This window comes from Taudactylus pleione, unplaced genomic scaffold (genome assembly GCF_031769625.1).
Source record: "Taudactylus pleione unplaced genomic scaffold, aTauple2 ptg000117l, whole genome shotgun sequence".
Taxonomy (NCBI): domain Eukaryota; kingdom Metazoa; phylum Chordata; class Amphibia; order Anura; family Myobatrachidae; genus Taudactylus; species Taudactylus pleione.
In genome coordinates this window covers 19,004,513-19,026,376 of record NW_028284519.1, presented here as the reverse complement: position 1 = coordinate 19,026,376, position 21,864 = coordinate 19,004,513, and the positions used below count along the sequence as shown (strand labels likewise).

General features: G+C 44.7%; 1 protein-coding gene across 1 annotated transcript in view; it reads left to right on the top strand.

The window, feature by feature from the left end:
- LOC148524679 (receptor-interacting serine/threonine-protein kinase 2-like) overlaps positions 1 to 10,820 on the top strand; it is a 91,932-nt gene extending 81,112 nt beyond the window's left edge. Inside the window, exons 11-12 of the mRNA XM_088471966.1 lie at positions 5,543 to 5,584; positions 6,597 to 10,820. Coding sequence (XP_088328092.1) covers positions 5,543 to 5,584; positions 6,597 to 6,901 — 347 coding nt within the window. The 3' untranslated portion in view covers positions 6,902 to 10,820. The remainder of the gene's footprint in view (positions 1 to 5,542; positions 5,585 to 6,596) is intronic.
- Positions 10,821 to 21,864: the final 11,044 nt, after the last annotated feature.

Below are 21,864 nucleotides of genomic sequence, written 5' to 3'. Positions count from 1 at the left end.
AATAATGTACCGGTTGACATTTTGACTGTCTACATATTATTTGTTGTCATATAGTCCATGTCGACATTTTGGTTGTCTTAATATTGTATTTATCGACATTATGGTGTCTATTGTTTAAATGTTTACATTTTGACTGTCTAAACAATATACCCAACCCTGCAAATTTACATCCCCTATTTCCCTTATCTACACAATTTCCCTATTTTTTTTTAAGTCTCCCCTCACTCTGCTAGATAGTCCTCTTTTCAACCACTTGTTCCCTCCTCTTTCCACCTCCGTAGTCTCCTCCATCCCCCCTCTCTCCCCTCAGCTGTGTCCCTACTAATCCCAAATTCCTCCCACCTCCCCACCTCTCTCCCCTCATCTGTCTCCCTACTGCTCACCTGCATCCCCATTACTCCATTTTCTATTACTTCTCTCCCACCATGGTCCTGCTACCCCACCACTAAGCCCTGCACCCTACCTTTTCTCCAAATCACTTCTCCTCACCTCCACTCACGTCACACTATTCTCCCGCCTTGCCCACCACCTTCCTTGATCAGTAGCCTGTACTATACCAATGTTCTCTTCATTCCCATGCTCCAAATCAATCTCACCTCCACAAACCAGCAACACTAATAATCTCATTTACATCTCTTCCTTTAACTATGTCCAAACTAGTCCCCACCCATTATCAATCAATTTCCAACTCATGGACTCATGTTCTCTCATACTCCCCTCCCTGGGGTCAGCATGGTGTAGTGTAGGAGTCCTTCTATCCCCCTCCTGCTTCTTCCAAGTTATACCCTCAGAACTGTGTCTTTCATTCTCTTCCTCTGAGATTTATGCTTTTTCACTCTTCTTACCTGTTCGCCTTCAAGTAGCTTTCATCTATCGTCACCCTGGCCCTATCTCCATATTCCTTGACAATTTTGCTACCTGGCTCCCCCATTTCATGTCTTCAGACCTACCCTCCCTCGTCTTATGTTACTTAAATATTCCTATAGATGTCCCCATGGACCCCTCTGCCTCTAAATTCCTTACCCTCCTATCATCTTTTGGTCTCTATCAATGGTCTCCTCGCCCTCCCATTTGCGTGGACACTTACTTGATCTGGTCTTCACTCACCATTGTGATATCTCTGACTTTACCAATTACTCAGTTCCTCTCTCTGACCATCATCTTCTTTTTTTAACTTATCCATCACTCCTTCTCCACCTCTGCTCCCCAAGGCTGCCATTACCAAGCGTAACCTCAAGGCTTTTGACACTATGTCATGCTTGACTAATTTCTTGCCCTCAATGTCTTTTTCATGCCCTGACCAAGCTGTTTCCCTTTACATTGTCTCACGTACTTGTGCCATAGACTCTGTTGCAACAGCGGTCACTACCCACCTTTGCAGATAATCGCCTCAACCTCGGCATTCCAAATACACCAGATACCTGCAAAAATGGTAATGAATCGCCGAGGTCAGTGGTTAAAATTGCGCTCCAATGCAGTCCTCCATTTCAAATATATGCTTCTGACATACAGTGCTGCCTTCTTCCCTCTCTAAATAGTCTTATTTTAAGACACTTATCTCCTCCCAGTCCTCCAACCCCATAAACTTTTTGCCACTTTAAACCCACTCCTTGACGTCACCATCCACTTCACAACCAAGATAGAATCCATCTGTCTGGACATCACATCCCAACAGACCCTCCTCATTCCATCCTCATCTTTCTCAGCATGCCTCGTCCCATCTTCCCCATCCTTTTGATCATCTTTGAATTCCTTCTCCCCAATATCTGGAGATTTTAATGTGGCAATCATCTTAAAGGCAAAACCAGCTTGGTTTTACTCTTAAAATGATTCCTGCATTAAAAATATGGGAAGACTCTCAGGAATTCCCGCAGCAGCTGCAGCTCGCAACCTATTACATAAGCCCTTTTGTTTTTTCAAAAAATACCATTAGTCTTTTTACTTTATTCTAACAAGTCAAAAATGTTTAACCCAAATGGCCAAAAAAGTGTTTTTTATTGAAGTTTCAAGAAAGGGAACCAAAAGAAAATGTTTGTTTGTTTTTTTAAAAAAAAAAACACCAGAAAGAAATACTTTGTGGTTCTAGTTTTGCCAAAAATCCACCTTTCCAAAATAGTAAAAAGCAGGATTTTATGGGGTATATTTACTAAAGTGAGAGTTTTTAGAAGTGGAGATTTTGCCCATAGCAACCAATCAGATTCTACTAAACATTTAACTAGCACCTTCTAAAAGATAATAGCTAGAATCTGGTTGCTAGGGGCAACATCTCCACTTCTAAAAACTCTCACCTAGGATTTAAGAAAAAAAAAATATCTGCACTTGAAAAATTAAAATGCATTTTTTTTCCACTGTCTCATATAATTGCTTCTTATGTGCAGGAAGAATACGGTAGGCCAACAAGGCCTAACATTTTATAAACTAGACAACCTACTCAGGGGCATTTCTAGAGAGGAGGGGGCCCGTGTGCAGTCTCCGACACGGACCCCCTCCTCTCCGCCCGGCGGCCGGCAGTGCACTGAGCTGTGTGCAGCCATCCCCGGAGTTATAGACTCTGGGCACTAGAGTGTGCCCAGAGTCTATAGTGTATGCACAGGTAACCGGGAAAATGGCCGCGTCGGCCATTTTCCCTGTACTGCGCATGCGCAAACGATGGGAAAATGGCCGCCGTGGCCATTTTCCACTCGTTTTACAGCGCCGGACACCCGCGCTGACGTGGGACTCCGGAGAGGTAAGTAATATTATGGGTGCAGTTTGTGCGGAGCGGGGCCCCCCTGGACCCAGGGGCCCGTGTTCCCCGCACACAGGGGCTGGCTGGCAACTTTTAGCCTGGGGGGCAAATGCATGCAGGCGGCCCTGGCAGGGGAGTAGCGTGTAGCCAGGGTGTCCGAAGAATATGCGTGCTACGGCGCCCCCCCCCCCCACCCCCCTCAAGTGTTCCAGGGAGGAGGCGGGTCCAGATGGGATTAATGTAAGGCAAAAATAAAGATTAGGGCAGCCCCCTGTCATAGTGCCCATATGCAGTGCCCCCATGTGCCACAAGAGAGAACACCCTTATGCAGGCCTCCAGTAGTGTCCCCAATAGTAGTCCCCCCCCTCGTAGTGCCCCCAGTAGTAGTAGTAGTCCCCCCCCTTTGTAGTGCCCCCAGTAGTAGTAGTCCCCCCCCTTTGCAGTGCCCCCAGTAGTAGTAGTCCCCTCCCCCTTGTAGTGCCCCCAGTAGTAGTAGTCCCCCCCCTTGTAGTGTCCCCAGTAGTAGTCCCCCACCCCCCTTGTAGTGCCCCCAGTAGTAGTCCCCCACCCCCCTTGTAGTGCCCCCAGTAGTAGTAGTCCCCTTATAGTGCCCCCAGTAGTAGTAGTCCCCTCCCCCTTGTAGTGCCCCCAGTAGTAGTCCCCACTTGTAGTGCCCCCAGTAGTAGTAGTAGTCCCCAGTAGTAGTAGTCTCCTCCCCCTTGTAGTGCCCCCAGTAGTTGCCCCCAGTAGTTGTAGTCTCCCACCCCCCTTGTAATGCCCCCAGTAGTAGTAGTCCCACCTTTGTAGTGCCCCCAGTAGTGCCAGACCCCCCCTTTGTTGTGCCCCCAGTAGTGCCAGACACCCCCCTTGTAGTGTCCCCAGTAGTGCCAGACCCCCCCCCTTTGTAGTGCCCCCAGTAGTGCCAGACCCCCCTTTGTAGTGCCCCCAGTAGTGCCAGATCCCCCCCTTTGTAGTGCCCCCAGTAGTGCCAGACCCCCCCTTTGTAGTGCACCAGTAGTGCCAGACCCCCCCCCCCTTTGTAGTGCCCCCAGTAGTGCCAGACCCCCCCCACCAGTAGACCAGCATAATATAAAAAACAAAATACAAAAAAACACTTACCTGAATCCCCGCTCCCGCCGCCGCCATCTGCTCCTCCGTCTGTCCTCCCGGGCCGGGCCGCTCTGCATTATGGGAGAGACGTCATATGACATCATGACGTCTCTCCCATTGCCCACTGCGGGAGCCGGAAGATGGAGCGAGCTCCCGCAGTGGGCGCAGCAGCAGCAGCAGCTAATGAGAGTCTGACAGACTCTCATTGGCTGCTGCCTACAACAAACACACAGCTGCCGGAGCCGGCGGCTCTGTGTTTGTCAGTGTAGCGCTGACCGAACGGACACATGCGGTGCAGTCTGTGTCACAGTGACACAGACTGCACCGCCACCGGCCCGTGGCCCGCATGACGCTGCGGCCCGGGGGGCACATGGCACCCTGCCCCCCGGCCCAGCCCGCCACTGCCCGCACACCCTGCACCCATTATAGATACGCCCCTGAACCTACTGCATTGCATTTTTTAGATTTCCACATCTGTGGAAAATGTTATTTTTTTGTATACTGTTTCAGTTATTGTCTGGTGATACTAAGGGGGCACATTGTTTAAAAGAGGAGACTCCCCTCGTTCATGACAGGGTGCCTCCATGTGTGTGTGGGCCGGTATAGGGGAGGAAGGGCACAGTTTTCCCTACACAATCTATGGGAAACTATTTTTTTCTGTAGCACTAGGTGACATTACCGGCGTAATTAAGGGCGTGATAGGACATTAGTCTGTTAGCCTCCCACCCATATTTTCCATAGTGTAGGTAATATTGTCTGGTGATCAAAGGTGAACCCCAAACAGTACTGTAGCTACTAGAGGGCCAAATAATTTGAAAGAGCGGACTCCCCTCTTTCAAATATGAGTGCACACAAAGTTGCTGGTGTCGTTATGGGGGTGAGGGGGCACACAGTGCCCTCCACCCATATGCTGAAAATGTATGTTTTCCGTAGTGCATGGTAACATTGTCCGGTGATCAAGTGTGATCACCAGACAATAACTAGTAAGGGGACACATCATTTGGACTTGTCCTCCGCTGTTTATGTGTATATACAGATGAAGAGTCCCACTCCGCAGTGAAAGGGTTAAATCTGATGACTATCACACCGGCTCCAGCTATTACATTTGGCCTCATGCCTTCACAAGCACTGTTGACATCACCAAGCTCCATATTGTAAAGACAGCCATTTTATGGGATAAACCAATATTCAAGACTATATTGCACAGAATTATTGACTGAAAATAACTCTTTTGTTTCTTTTACTTTCAGATTACAGTTTTCATAATATAGTTTGATTAGCCTTCATAGCTTAGACAAAATAATATGGCTTCTGTTTTAGCTGCAGCATTCCTGTTTCTATTGTTTCTATTGGCTATGCCCACTGACAAATGTGTCAGGGTTTATGATTTGTGTATATTTAGTCTTCAATTCTGTCTAATCAATGTAAATAGGTGTTAGAGTAAGCCTTCTGAGCTGCATTCATGTACAGTAGGCATTAGTGATGTCACAACATCTTCTGAAATTCATGGGCTGTGTTGGTTCAGCACACAAAATGGCTGCCTCCACTATGGTAGGCCCTGAGTATGGGAAATAAAAGTTGCATCTCCTGTGCAGTGGGTATTTTATGGACAGAAAATAGTTTTGTCTTTATGCTGTTTACATTTATTTGCTAAATTTTAACAAATTGCTCACTGGTATTCTGTTAATTTCTTTGTTCCCTCAGCCAGCCTACCAGCTCCAAGTCATGGAGTGAAATGGACACATGGTAAGAACGTACATTGAACATGAGTTGGATTGGGTGTACTAAATGTTGGTGAGGAATGATAAGGTTATGGACATGGCAGAAGCATTACAGTCCACAAAACCTTTAACATTTTTATTTCAAGATTACAGTGAAAAATGTATCCTAAAAGTTTTAATGCTAGGGAATTTTTATAATACTGTTATACAGCTATTCTTTCATGTTATTTATTTGTTTTATTTTTAAAGTCAATTGTCAGTGCGTATCAGCATATATATGCTAGCAGCTTCAGTGTATGCAGCTGGCGTGTACCTAGAACACACCATCAGTGTAAAGTCTTGTCATCAGAGATACCATCATTTTTACTTTTGTGTTCTAACAACAGAAGAGGTGACACTCATCAATGGTGATTGGGTGCATGCTTGTATGTTTGTTATTGTAATTATCCTTTTTGATTACAGGAGGTGTGCATCACAGCTTACATAGTCAATGTTTAAAACACAATAGTTTTTCTCCTAGTAGAATTTACACTTTGTCTGACATAGGGCTTTATTCATAGATGTACGCAAACCCGATGATCTGTGTACAATAGTTATGGGTCTGGGCATGCACAGAATGGGTTCTGCGTGATCGCTCACAGTCTCCCGTTAGCCAAAGCATGATTGACAAGCTGCGGCGTTTGGGGGACGGACACAAGGACTGTTCTCCAAAATGGAAGCATATCGCACCTGTTTTGCAGGCATGCTGAGCCCAGGGTCAGAGGCATCAGACACAGACTGCTGGACCCGGCTGTCCAGTTCCAACAGCCAGGCTGAGTAAGTTTCTCTTACGCAGCCTGGCCAAAGTAGCAACCATTGCGATCGGTGATCCGAGGTATCGTTTACGGGCGCTGCATTCGGATTGCAGATGCATGCAGGAGGTGTCTATTTCCTACAGACATCTCATGCTGCATTAGTAATTTAGCTAAATCAGGCCCATAACCGTCTGCTCTTAAATATTTGTTTTGTCTGGCCTCCTGAGTGTTTTTGTTTTTCAGATCAGACCCCACATCCTCATATTGACTGGAGCATGAACTCTGTTGAGAGCTTGGCAAAGTACAGAGAGGTCATCCTAAAGAGCATGACAGAAGGACACCTCAATCAACTCATCGATTTTCTGATGTCCAAACGTGTACTGAACCGGGGTGACTATGAAGACATCAAAGCAGAGAGAACTTTACAATGTAGAACAAGGAAATGCCTGGACACCTGCTCTGAAAAGGGAGTAGAGGCATCCTGGATGGCTATAGTTTACCTCCGCTCCCGAAATGTAATTTTTATGCCCCCTAGAAACCCAGCGTGAAAATGAGAAGAAAATAGAAATATTGTTGCTGTGGAACACTAATGAATTGACTCATTGTACTCTGCTGCACCTGTTGGTGGGCATTTACCTACCATAGATGGCCCACAGGCACAGAATCCAGCTATAGTGGTGTGCTATGTGGCCATGTAAAATACACACAATGATATAGATAGTTATATGTGAGTATGAGATGTAATATAATATCATTGACTTTATATATGACCTCCTCCTATTGCTCAGGCTGGTAGATTGTATGCTGTACTAGAAACAGTTCCCAGAATTAAGAAGTCCCAGTTGTTATGGAACTAATATGCCCTGCTTCTTCTCTTGTATATGTACAGATGGGTCCACATTCATCTAGCCTCCTTGAGCATTAAACAGCCATGCCATGGCGTGACTCAGTAGCAAAGAGCTTCTTTTCATGCAACTTTTTACCTTCAAATATGAATCATTTGGACATCAATGTGAATAGAACACACTAGCAGCTTCTGCTGATTAAAATGATATGCAGCATGCCTATGTTTGTTGTATCTGCATGCACTACATTAGTGTCACAGCTGCTGACACTGTAACATAGCTTTTTGCATGCAGATACACCCACAGTTGCACACAGAACATAGGCATGCCGCATATCATTTTACTCAGCAGAAGCTGCGTGTGAGTTGCATTTGCATCGCTGTGTGAATCGGACGCATTTAAAGGTAAAAAGTTGCGCTACAGAGTCACACGACGCTCCCATGTTATGTGTGACATGACTTGTAGCGCACGGAGAATAGATGTATGTGAACACATCTGTAATATGAATAAGACTTAAAGATCTAGAGACAAGAAGCAGCTTAACGGAACAGTCACACTCATGACAATATTCCGTTCCTTTACAAAAAGATCAAATCGTTATATCGTGAATGAGATCATGTTTTTGCATTTCCTGCTATTTCCTTTATCATTATTGTCATTGTTGCTTTCTTTCCCTTACAATTTGTAGGCAGTTATTTCATAGCTATACATATTCTGGAGGTCTGGTACAACTGTTGACAAGTGCCCTATTTAAAGGTTTGGTATGAAAATTCAGGTTTTTTTAATATTTCTTAATAGGACTTGACTACCTTACCAGTGGGATATTGTCATTAGCAGGGCCGTAGCTAGGGTAGTGCAGCCGGTGCCATCGCACAGGGCATCGCAGGTCAGGGGGCGCTGTTTGGGCCTGTCAAATTTCTGTTTATTATCATTCTTGCTTGTAACTTCCTCTTATTTCATCCCCAGCATCCTGGCCTCCCCTATCTCTTCCCTTGCCCTTCCCCATGAGGCCATGGCCCTTTTTTGGGTGCATTATTTCCCTTTAATGAGGGGGCGCCAATGGTCTTTCTGGCAAAGGGCACCACAGGCTCTGGTCATTAGGTCAACATTTACAATGTCAACATTGCTAAAATTAGGGTTAGGCTGCAGGCCAGGAGGGTTAGACCGCCGGCGTAGTTAGACATAGGCGGGGGGGTTAGGGATAGGCACTATATGGGGGTTTAGGGGTAGGGATAGCAGAGAATTATTACCAGAATGCAGGGGGCTCACTGGTCTGCCCTGGAAGTGATGGAAACATGACTGCCAGGAGCAGGAGCATACTAAGATGTCAACATTTCATCAGTGTCTACATTATGACCATATCGATATTTTCATGTCGACATTATGAAAGTTACCTTGTACTCATGTGTGGTGTGGATCCCTTGCTCTTAGATGGGTTCCGGCTATCTTACTCTTAGGTGTAGGTTCAGGAAGTGCCACTCTCTCAACATAAAGAGCAACAAAATATTTTTATTTTATATTTTTAATTTTAAAAAATATATTTAATCAGTAACTTAAGAGTTATATATATAAAAATCTATACTGTTTGTCTATTTTTTGGAATATGGTTCTCCTTATGGAAGTATTCTGACATTTTATGGTATGTTATGTTAACTATATAAGCATCTGTGTTATCGGGTTGTAATATTAGATCAATGGTACTCATAAGACATTTGTCAAGAACCACAAATAGTTTTTTATGGGAAGACAGTAACCTCTGAAAATACTGGGAGTGCATAAGAAATCAATGATTGGGCTGGGGGTAGATACTCCAGCGCTCCAGAGTGTGAGATTGCAAACTCTTAATTACATAGGGATTAGCTAAGGCTGGAGTCTGAGAAATAAGCTAGGTACACACTATACAATAATTGGGCCGATCAGCTTGGCCCAATCTCAAAGTGTTTATGCAATACCCAGGGCCGTTTATCATTCCAAAAGAAGTTGAATAAGATGATTGGGTTTCCTCTGCTGTACGACATTTCTCCAAAATGATGACCCGATATCATACACATTTTGTAGTGTGTATGATTTTGCAATCATCTGTCCAAAATTTCTGCCGATATATAATTGTTCGGATCGGAACGATAAATCACTAGTATGTACATTCAAAATCAGAAGTTGTAAAGATCGTTTCATCAATCGGAAAATCGTTAAGTCGGTCACATCATGAGTGAAATCTTTCAGGTGTGTACCTAGCATTATCCGCAGCTGCTCTTCCTACACGCCGGGGGGCTGTTGCATGTAGTGCCCCCAATCCATCAGACTGGCCCAATGGATAACCCCCCCAACACCACTGCAAAGGATTGGGGCACCAGAGAAGTTGCAGTGCTGGCACAGGAGGGCACACATGATGCAGGTAGGTGTTACATAGCTGGTAGCGGTGCCCAGTAGCCCACCCATTATTAATCTTCCCTGAAGTGGCCGCGTGACTGAGAGCCCCTACATCAATAATTTATTCCTGACTTTGAGACTGCATAATGAGTACCACTGAATTACATCTTATGCTCGGTAGACACTAGACGATATGTGGTCCGATCCGGCGGATCTGAGCAACATATCGGGCACATAGTCTAGTGTGTACCCACTGCACACTCCCTCACATTGTCAGCGACATCCTTTGTCGGACCTACATGCAGGTCTGACAGGGATGGCGTTAGCTAGGGTCATGCTGCCAAACGCAGCATGGCCCCTGCCGTTGAGCCATCGCTGCCGACATCGGCAAGCGTGTATGCACTTGCCGATGCCGGCTCCCCCACCGGGTCCTATTGCTGAAGATGTCGGGCACACTAGATATTGTACTATATAGTGTGTACCCGGCTTTAGCATTAACAATAGTGTTAATATGGAGGTACACCTAGTGGACAAGTTGCTGTCCTTCCTTTTACAAGCTCATTACAACCTTATTGCAGGCACACTGCTGTATACTGCAGCTTGCCCAATAGCTGGCTCTCCTCTATCTAACAGTATCCAGCCTGCGAATATAAACTTCTAGCATAAAGGAAACTTCAACTACTTTGTCATGGTGGTATGTTGTACAAAAGTGGGTTCCTTGCAAATAAATGGAGTACAACATTGTTAAGAAATGTAAAAAGAAATAATAAAAAATAGTTATTTATATTACTAGTAAACATCCTGAAAGTCAGATATTTATGTTCATCTGCAAAAGTATATACAGTATACAACAAGTGTATAACAACAGAATAACACCAAAAAAAGTTTCAAGTTTTAGCAGTAATAAACATCAAACCACGCTTTTAAATACTGCCGCAGTAAGACCCATTATTTAGAATTGGGTTTATACATTTGCAAATGTCTTTATTAAACAGAACATTTTTACAAAAAACTTTGAATATTTAAAGCATTTTTTTAAGACCATGGGCCTGATTCAGACCCACTCGCGAGCGGCTGTCCGCTCGCAAGTGGGTCGATGGTCTGCACTGCGCATGCGCACGATGGAGGGAGCTCCGTCGTGCGCATGCGCGAGACGCGGCGAGCGAAGGACTTTCCTTCGCTCGTTGTGTCTGATCAAAGGGGGCGTGCTGTCGATGTTGATTGACAGCACGCCCCCTTTGGTGGGCGTGCCGGGGGCGTGCCTCCCAGACGGGGGCGTTCCCAAGGGAACACCTACCGTCAGAAGCCGGCCCCACTGACATCACTAGTGATGTCAGTGGGAGTGATTTTGGCTCTGATAGAGCCAAAATCACTCCGGGCCTTGCGGTTGAGAAACTCAACCGCAGGCTTCGGCTCGCAGTGGCGATGGTCGCGATGGTCAAGACCATCGCGACCATCATCCTGCACGCTCGTATATGCTGTGGGTGGTGACCCACAGCTATACGAGCGTCCAGGAGAACGCTCCATAATTATGGAGGTGGGCCCTGATTCAGAGCGAGCGCTCTGGTCAGAGCGTCCGGCTCTGAATCAGGGCCCATGTTAGCACTACTTTTGTAGACTAATCCCCGCAGTATATAGTTTTCTTTGGGCTTGAACATAACCCATTGACTCAGTCGACCTGGGATTTTCTTTTTACAGTGCAAAATTGTACTTTGATGACAGAGTTTTATAACTAACTCTCATAGAGGCACCGTGTATCCTTAGAGGAATATTTTTTTTAATTAAATCTTAATAAATTATATGTTACATTATTGTTTCCTGATTTCTCTTCTTGATATATTATAATATACATATACAAAAATAAAAATGTCAACCTGTACGTTGTTTTACAGACTCGTTTTTAGTTTTACATAAAAAAATGAATTTTACCTTTAAAAAAAACTACCGACTGCTTGGTTCGTGGACGGGTTTGTTTTCTCTGATCTGTTGGCTCATATCACAGGCCATCAATTACTCATGGACTGCAGAGGGGTTACCTGTGTTAGAAGAGGAGGACTGGAAGTCCTTTTCTTGGTTTGAAAATTGTATCATCTAACCTCTGTAGCCCAATAACACTGGACTGGCTGGATTTGTAAAGGAGAATTATTTGCATTTGTTTCTACAAACTTGATATTCTTTCTTCACACAGGAGAGACTTCATTTCCCCCAACACCCACAGTGAAATGAATATGCCTTCTTACTTAAAGGGACCAGCAGTAGGTTTTTTCCACCATATGAGGTAGCCTTCACCTGAGGAGCAGTGGCTGGCCTTAGCTCTTTTGTAAGATACACTGCTGCCTCAGGGCTTTCGGTGTCTTCACCAACACCAATTCTGGCGGACGTCGGTTCTTTGATTTTCACCTGATTGGCAGACTTCCTCTAGGCTCAGGAGGCATGGCTATGACGCAGCGAGCTGCGACTGGCTTTCCGCAGCCATCCATGATTGGAGGCCGATCTGTGAGTTGTGATTGACTTGCAGCAGGTGCCAAATTTGAAATACTGCCCAGTGATTAGCAGGGCCCACTGCCATTCTCGATATGGGGCCAGTGATGGCAGAAGACCCACCACCACTGCCCCTGGGATTGCTACTTCGCTCTGCTTTAGTGGACAGTGGGGAGTGGATCCTCCAGGATCCAGATGCATCTCCATGCCTGAGGCTGCCGCCAGTCCCAGGCACTTCCGAGGCCAGGAACCCGACCCACTGCAGTGCCTGCTGCTTCCTCTGAGCCCCGACACCCCAACCTCCCAGGCGTGGATGATGAGCGTGCACAGTAGCAGAACCAGTGACTGCACCAGTACACTGAACCCTACTACAGATATAGGAAAAGAGATTGGAAGAAAGTAGGGAAAAGAAGAACAGAGAAATAGCAAGGAAGTGAAAGGAAAATATATAGAGACAAGGAAGACAGATGGTTAAAAAAGAGAGAGAGAAGTGTTGACCTTTCCAATCAGACCCTGCTTGTAATTATATGATGATGGAGCTAGTAGAGCTCTTAATTGCAGTTATTGCAGTTTCCTGTCACTTCTAGTTCAAAGCATTATTTTCAATGGGAGCAGACAGAAAGTGAGCTCAGCATGTGACTGAAACTGCGTATGACCCTCTCCTTCCTCATATCCATCTTGTTCACTCTAATTTCTGGAAGTACTAAAATTAATTAATCTCCTTCCAGAACATTTCAGATTAGGAAGCAATTATTAATTCTACTTTCTATTATGCAGAGAAACTCTAAAGTCTGGAAGGGGAAGAGGTGGAGAAAGATCATTTAGCTGACACATCTAATCATTGTTGTCCAAGGTGGGTTCCACTACGCCTTGTTGTGTCTGTAGAGAGGTAAGAGATTCTCAGAAAAGACAATAGAGGGAGATGCATCAAATATAAAAAAACAGGCGCTGAAGAATAAGTATGTCCAACCTAAAACGAGCTAATAAATCAGTTGTGATATTGTTCCTGTAGCTCACTTTATAACAAGAGGGTGCTGTACCCCTCGAAAAGTGCATACAAAAACAGAAAAAAAAGGAAGCACTGGAGCAAATCACAATTAAATAGTTTCAATAACAACCATATAAAATTATTTCACATACCAAAAAGAACCTAAAATTGTATTTTCAGTCAATGGTGTACAAGATAAAAAAAAAACTAAAAGGTCTGTGTGCACACAGAATAGGTATATTCAAATCAATGAAATGCCACTGCCTATAAAAGTAATCACAATATAATTGTATCAGATCCTGAAACCCTCAGGCAGGAGATGTGCCCAAATTAGGGCTGTACTGCGGGTGTGGAGACAGACATAATTGTTCCATTGAATGAAAACAGCATGTAAATGAAAGTATTTAGAAGCAGTCCAATTGTTAATAACAACAAGCATGCATGTGTCAGTCTCCAATAGCAGTTCAATAATTATTTGCAGCTAGCATATAAGTTAGTATACAGACAGCAGTACAATTTGCAGCAAGCAAAATGAGTCAGATACTCAATGTGCAGGCTTAAAAGAAAAAGATAGTGCCGTAAGCGCCCAACTGAAGGAATGCAAGATATATCTTGTACCTCATATGTTATGGGTACACCCCTCATGGAGTAAATGTATCTTAAGCCTGGTACAAATCCCCCATTTAAAAGGTACAAATACCACCTTGTTGCAGGCTGACACCGGCATCCCAGTCAGCAAGAGGAGAAAAGCCTTCCTTGTGGTCACAGCAGCTCAATGTCTGGCTGGTAGGGACAGAGCCCATGCTGTGGTCTGCGGCTGTCACGCTGTGCTGCAGTACAAGTCCCCGGTGCCTCCCGTCCCACGGATCTAGCAGCACTTCTCGATATTGGGGTCAACTGATGCGGTTCTCAGCCAAGAAGGGCCGTTTCATCAGAGGCATAGTAAGGCTTGGATTGGGTGTCTGGTATATATACACACACAGCAGAATCTTCATTGGTCATAGCGTGTATCTAATTTTGTATCAGTAAATGATACTACGATCTTGGCAGTGAATGCTCTGCCTGCTTCAAGTACAATTTATTATATAAACGGATATGTCCCAATAACATATCTATGTGTATAAATATACAAATCATCCATAAAAATAGCTCAGATTAAGGTTGGACATCACATAAACAAAAAAGAGAATTTCTTATATATAAAAAATGTAGTAGAATACTCAAAAGGTTCCCATTTTTGGAATACATATGGTGAATGTCAGTTAGATGAGACCTATATAACCCCACATATATGAATAAATAAAAATAAATATAAATAAGGAAATAAAAATAAGAATAAAAACCTCAAACACCCATTTCGTTTAAAATTTGTCTCAAAATAAATATGAAACACATGCTGCTTAGTGGTTAGCTAATGCGATAATCTCTTAAATATAAAATAGAAATAAGAGGGAAGAAGAGAGATAGAGAAGAGATATCTGAAACAGCCAATATATATCTCAATTGCTCGGAAAGATAAAAAGTACATACAATCTTCAAAGGACTTAAGCATATAAACAAAGAAAAAAGGGCGCGGATCCAACAGTGTAAGTGTACTGCTGCACTCTAAAAGTGTCACGGCCAGGGTATTTCAGCATGGCGCTAGGCGGGTGTTACCTGTGAGGTCGTTGTGGCGCGGGCTGTCTGGTGGCGGAGCTGGTGTCTGGCGGGGGGCTTTGGCTGCGCGCGTTGTTGTGCGGCCCTGTTGTCACTCTGCGCTGGTGAGGCCTTGCGGCGTCTCCGTTCCATTTGGCATGGGCGCCGCCATCTTGCCTTCTGGCCATGTGATGCGGCTGGCCAATCCTGGTGAGTCACATATTCCCTCCGGCCAGTAACAGCACGGCATGAGGTATTTAGGAAGGGTCAGTGCCTTCCTTCTTTGCCAGTGCAACGTGTATCTCAGCCTAGCTGAGAGGGAGTTCTCTGTGCTTTCCTGTTCCTGTGAATTCGCTGTCTGCCAGTCTGCCTGTCAGCTCCTAGTTCCCACTGGACTACCCCGCTAACTCCACCACCCTTGCCCATACCTGAGTGCCTGAGCCTGCTGACATCCTGCGCTTCAGTTCACTACCTGCAAACCTGGCTTGATTATTTTCAGTTCACTACCTTCAAACCTGGCTTGATTATTTTCAGTTTCACTACCTGCACACCTGGACAGCTCTAATTGTTTCTACCTGGACATTAACCCTTTTGCTCCCACCACAGAAGTCTTGTGCACATTTATATTTTCCTGGACTTTTATTTACTGCCATTATATGTCTACTCAAGCACTTATTAAAAATCCTAGTTTTATTTTCAAATCTGCTTCTGTGATCGCTCCTGGATCAGGAGTCAGGAGTGGATTTGTTCACGTGCATTTCTGGTCGTTTAGAAAATCTGGAAAACATGCAGCATCAGATGGCAAAATTTCTGCAAGAGATGTCCAAGCGACAGGATAGTTTGCAAACTTCCTTTTCTACCCCTGAAGTACCAGCATCTACATCCACATCAGCGTCTGGGAATACAGGAGGCAGATCATCTCCCCGCTTACGTCTTCCTTTACCAAATAAATTTGACGGCAATCCTAAACTCTGCCGAGGATTCCTAAATCAGTGTGACATACATTTTACCCTGCAGCCTGACAACTTTCTAACTGCAAGAACTAAAGTTGCTTATATAGTCTCTCTGTTATCCGGCCAGGCCTTGGAATGGGCTTCCCCACTCTGGGAGCGCTCAGATCCGCTGCTGGATAATTACGCAGGCTTTGTGTCATCCTTCAGGAGGATTTTCGATGAACCTGGGCGTACTGTATCAGCATCATCAAACATCATGACACTGAGACAAGGGGTCCGTCCTGTCAGTCAATATGCAGTGCAATTTCAAATTTTAGCATCAGAGCTCAAAAGGAATGAGGAAGCCCTCACCTCGACCTTCTGGCATGGGTTGTCAGACCGACTAAAGGATGATCTAGTCACTCGAGAGCTTCTTACTAATCTGAACGACATGATTTCGTTGTGTATCAAAGTTGACCTATGCTTCAGGGAACGTCAGGCTGAAAAAAACAACTGACCGGCAAAGGTCATTTACCCCCTCCATTTCTACCCGTCCCACTCCTTCCCCTACTGAAGAGGAGCCTATGCAGGTGAATCATACACACCTCTCTAAAGAAGAACGTCAGAGAAGAATGCAAAAGAACCTCTGTCTGTACTGCGGAGAGTCCGGTCACCTGCTGATCTCCTGCCCCTGTAAACCGGGAAATGCCAAATCCTAACTGACCCTGGAGATATCAAGTTAGGAGTTATGAACCCGTCTCCAAAAATTAAAGATTTCACGATTACCATAGCCTTGGATCTTAAACCCAAACCTGTCTTTGCTACTGCTCTACTCGACTTGGGAGCAGCCGGAAATTTCATAACGTCTAGTTTCATAGATAAATTTCAGATTCCTTGTTTGTCTCTCAACCATGCCATCTCTCTGACCACTATAGACGGACGCCCTCTAACTAACGGGATAGTCACCAAAGAAACTCAACCAGTATTGGTCCGAATTGGGGCACTTCATTCTGAATCCTTAAAATTCCTGGTGATATCAGAGGCCTCTCAAGAAATTGTTCTTGGTCTACCCTGGTTACGTCAACATAATCCCAGGATTGATTGGAGTTCTATGCAGATTCTGTCATGGGGTATGGACTGTCAGAAATCCTGTCTTCCAAAAATTCGACCTGTGAGAAAGACAGTTCCATTAGTTTCTTCTGCCATTCCCAAGGAATATCAGATGTTCGCCGATGTTTTTTCTGAACAACAAGCAAATATCTTACCCCCTCATAGGGAATGGGACTGTCCAATTGAATTGATACCTGATAAGATACCACCTCGTGGTCGTACCTATCCGCTGTCCTTGCCTGAGACTCAAGCCATGACCGAATACATCCGGGACAACCTGGCAAAGGGGTTCATTCGCCCCTCTACTTCACCTGCCGGAGCTGGGTTTTTCTTCGTTGGCAAGAAGGACGGTGGTCTAAGACCATGTATCGATTATCGAGGCCTTAATGACATTACTGTAAAGAATCGATACCCTCTTCCCCTGATTACTGAGTTGTTTGATAGGGTCAAGGGCTCTGTCATTTTTTCTAAATTAGATCTAAGAGGGGCTTACAACCTCATTCGTATCCGAGCTGGCGATGAATGGAAGACCGCTTTTAATACCAGAGATGGACATTTCGAGTATTTAGTAATGCCTTTTGGATTGTGTAACGCCCCTGCTGTCTTTCAAAGTTTTGTTAATGAGATTTTCCGGGATCTGTTATATGTTTCGGTTGTTGTCTATCTGGATGACATACTGATTTTTTCACCCTCTGTGGCTAAACATCAAGAACATGGAAGTTTTGACCCGTTTGAGAGAAAACCACCTTTACTGCAAACTGGAGAAGTGCGTCTTTGGAGTGCCCAGTGTACCTTTTCTCGGCTATGTAATATCTGGCTCCAGTTTAGAAATGGACCCCAAGAAGGTACAGGCAATTCTGGATTGGACCCGACCTCAGACACTGAAGGCCATCCAGAGATTGTTGGGCTTCGCAAATTATTATAGACGCTTCATTAAGGGATTTTCTACACTGCTGGCTCCCATTACAGCCTTGACCCGCAAAGGTGCTAATCCTGCCCAATGGTCACCTGAGGCAGAGTCTGCCTTTCATCTTCTAAAACAGGCCTTTATCTCAGCACCAGTTCTTCGACAACCCGATCTGGACAGGCCTTTTTTGTTGGAAGTAGACGCATCATCTGAAGCTGTGGGAGCAGTCTTGTCTCAACGTTATGAGGACAACCGAGTCCATCCGTGTGGGTTCTTTTCTAAAAAATTCTCTCCTGCCGAAAGGAACTACGCCATAGGTGAGCAAGAACTACTAGCTGTAAAGTTGGCGTTGAAGGAATGGAGATATTTGCTAGAAGGCGCCAAGTTTCCATTTACTGTATTTACGGACCATAGAAATCTCCTATTTCTCAAAAACCTCCAATGTGTGAGTCCTCGTTTGGCCCGCTGGGCAATATTCTTTGCCAGGTTTCAGTTCACCCTGACCTTCCGGTCTGGAGCACTTAATCAGAAGGCTGATGCCCTATCGAGATCTCTCCTCTGTGATGATCAATCTGAAAATCAAAGCAATACCCCTGTCTTGGAATCAAGAGTTTTCACCGCATTACAACTTCAGCCTCCTACGGGAAAATCATTTGTGGCCCCGGAATTAAGGAAGCAGCTTCTCACTTGGGCACATTCCTCTCGCTTCGCAGGGCACTCAGGCACTCGGAAGACCTTGGAGTTCCTGAAAAGACACTATTGGTGGCCTTCTATGAAGGCAGATATAATGGAGTTTATCTCTTCCTGCTCCTCCTGTGCCCAGCATAAATCATCACGACAAGCTCCAGCTGGGGAATTGCTTCCATTACCTACTCCATCACGTCCATGGACACATCTCTCCATGGATTTCGTCACAGACCTGCCAGTCTCTCAAGGTTTCAACACTATCTGGGTTGTAATAGACCGATTTTCTAAGATGGTCCACTATATACCGTTGAAGAAGTTACCTTCTGCCCCTGACCTGGCACAGTTGTTTGTCCAACACATATTTCGTCTACATGGCCTTCCTGCTGAAATTGTCTCTGACCGTGGTGTGCAGTTTACTGCAAAATTCTGGAGGGCTTTGTGTTCTGTTCTTCAAGTGAAGTTAAACTTTTGCACGGCCTACCATCCGCAAAGCAACGGCTCCACCGAGAGAGTTAATCAAGATCTAGAGACTTTCTTAAGAATTTTTATGTCATCTTCCCAGGACAATTGGGCTGCCTTGCTGCCGTGGGCTGAGTTTGCACATAATGCTTCCTACCACTCGTCAACTAACCAAACGCCATTTCAGGTTGTATATGGCCTTCATCCTCGTGTTCCCGAATTCCGAAGCCTGCCTGTTTTCGATGTTCCGGCCGTGGAGGACACGGTGCGAAATTTTGCTGCCATCTGGACTCAAGTACAGTCTGATTTGTTGAAGGCATCCTCTCGCTATAAGACCCAGGCCGATAAGAAGCGTAGAATAGTTCCACGCATGCAAGTAGGAAACCAGGTCTGGTTGTCTACTCGGAACCTTCGTCTAAGAGTTTCGTCTATGAAATTCGCACCCCGCTTCATCGGTCCCTTCACCATAACAGAAGTCATTAATCCAGTGGCCTACTGTTTACAGCTACCCCCATACCTAAAAATTCCCAATTCCTTCCATGTTTCCTTATTAAAGCCCCTAGTCCTGAATAAGTTCCATAATGCTCTACCTGCTTCTCCTCGAGTCCAGACGGAGAGAGGAGTTGAGTTTGAAGTTGCCCAGATCTTGGACTCTCGTCTGAGCAGAGGTCATCTTCAGTATTTGTTGGACTGGAAAGGTTACGGTCCAGAGGAACGTTGCTGGACCGATGCTCGTGATGTCCACGCTCCCACGCTCATCAGGAGATTCCATTCTGCCCATCCGGAGAAGCCTGGTGAGTGTCCTGAGGCCACCCCAAAAGGGGGGGGTACTGTCACGGCCAGGGTATTTCAGCATGGCGCTAGGCGGGTGTTACCTGTGAGGTCATTGCGGCGCGGGCTGTCTGGTGGCGGAGCTGGTGTCTAGCGGGGGGCTTTGGCTGCGCGCGTTGTTGTGTGGCCCTGTTGTCACTCTGCGCTGGTGAGGCCTTGCGGCGTCTCCGTTCCGTTTGGCATGGGTGCCGCCATCTTGCCTTCTGGCCATGTGATGCGGCTGGCCAATCCTGGTGAGTCACATGTTCCCTCCGGCCAGTAACAGCACGGCATGGGGTATTTAGGAAGGGTCAGTGCCTTCCTTCTTTGCCAGTGCAACGTGTATCTCAGCCTAGCTGAGAGGGAGTTCTCTGTGCTTTCCTGTTCCTGTGAATTCGCTGTCTGCCAGTCTGCCTGTCAGCTCCTAGTTCCCACTGGACTACCCCGCTAACTCCACCACCCTTGCCCATACCTGAGTGCCTGAGCCTGCTGACATCCTGCGCTTCAGTTCACTACCTGCAAACCTGGCTTGATTATTTTCAGTTCACTACCTTCAAACCTGGCTTGATTATTTTCAGTTTCACTACCTGCACACCTGGACAGCTCTAATTGTTTCTACCTGGACATTAACCCTTTTGCTCCCACCACAGAAGTCTTGTGCACATTTATATTTTCCTGGACTTTTATTTACTGCCATTATATGTCTACTTAAGCACTTATTAAAAATCCTAGTTTTATTTTCAAATCTGCTTCTGTGATCGCTCCTGCTACCACCCCGGGTCCACAAGCAACCCAGAACATAACAAAAAGGTATTGTCGACCTTTTAATAAACAAAAAAATAGCAAATTTTATGAAGGTATAACCCTTCAAAAAATAGAGAGCACTGTACAACTCACAGAAATATTGATTAATAATTCATTTATTTAAAAAAAAATTATATATATTATGGTTTATTACCCAGTAAAAAACATAACACATGATGACAAATACATGATTAAACACAATAAATAATTACACAACATTCCAATCGATCATACTAAAAATTATCCAAGAGTACTAGTATATAGATATATTGCACTTCATAAAGAGATCATTGGTTCTTAGATATCCCTTTTATCAGAGACTAATGTTAGTAGATAGCATGCGTTTTTTATGTTAGTTTGCTCCTTGCATATGATTTAAGGATAATTCCTTTAGAAGCTTTGTTAGTAGGATTAGTAGCTACTAATCAAAAAAAAAAGTATATAAAATAGTCACTTACATCACCTGGGTAGTGGGTAGATGGAAATTCCCCTTTATTGTGATAAGTATTCTCCTCAGGTGGACATCTACTGTAATAAGTCCTCTCTTGATAGAGCATAAGGATTCTGGATTTCATCCTCTATACGCACCTACCTATACCTTCTAAACCCTGCCTATAAACCTCTAAAATTGACGCTATTTGCATACGCAGTCATACAGTAAAACAAAGACTTTAGACCTTGAACATGTGTTCCAAAGCACAAAGTATTATTCAAGTAAAGTACAGTCAGTTACACACTGTGATCTAAGTACAATTTAGCGCAAAGAATTATACAGACCCAAGATACAGTCATACATACGCAAGCGCTCTGGGCCCAGATTCCGGCATCAGCAAGACACCTCCGTCAATCAGCAATCAGCAGAATAGACTAGCAACCCAGGGTCAGAGCACACATATTTATACCCCCCCAGAAATAGACAACACAATAGAGGAGTTTGTTGCTGATCCCATTGGTTCCCAGTGCGGGTGCATTTGTTACAGGGCATTTAACAGGTTGATTCAAATGGCCACAGTCCAGCTTCCAACAGCTGGTTGCCTTCGTTTTCCCACCTCATGCAAATCTAGACTGTTGGTTTTACAAAGTACATTTTGGTTCTTTTATGTCTTTACGGTCCATAAGTTGCGAACGCATGTTCCGATCTTCGCACCGGTGATACCGGAAAGCTGTGGATAAAGTGCGGATCAGTATAATATCAAACACGGCTTACTTATCACGTATTAAACCTTAGATACCAAAATAGTCTTTATTTCACAGCATTTGTAATAAATGAATAAAACTTGGATCTTTTACTTTATAGCTATGGAACCTTTTGTGTAAGTGTGCATTATGTAAGTATTACGGATATGGGAAAAGATACTAGTTAGGTTTATCTGATTTGGGGCAGATGTGCACGCATGCAGCTAATAAACAGCGTTCGCATGCAGGTTATTGTGCATTTGCTACTGAGCGTCATGTTAGCAGCGCAACTGTGCATAATGTGCGG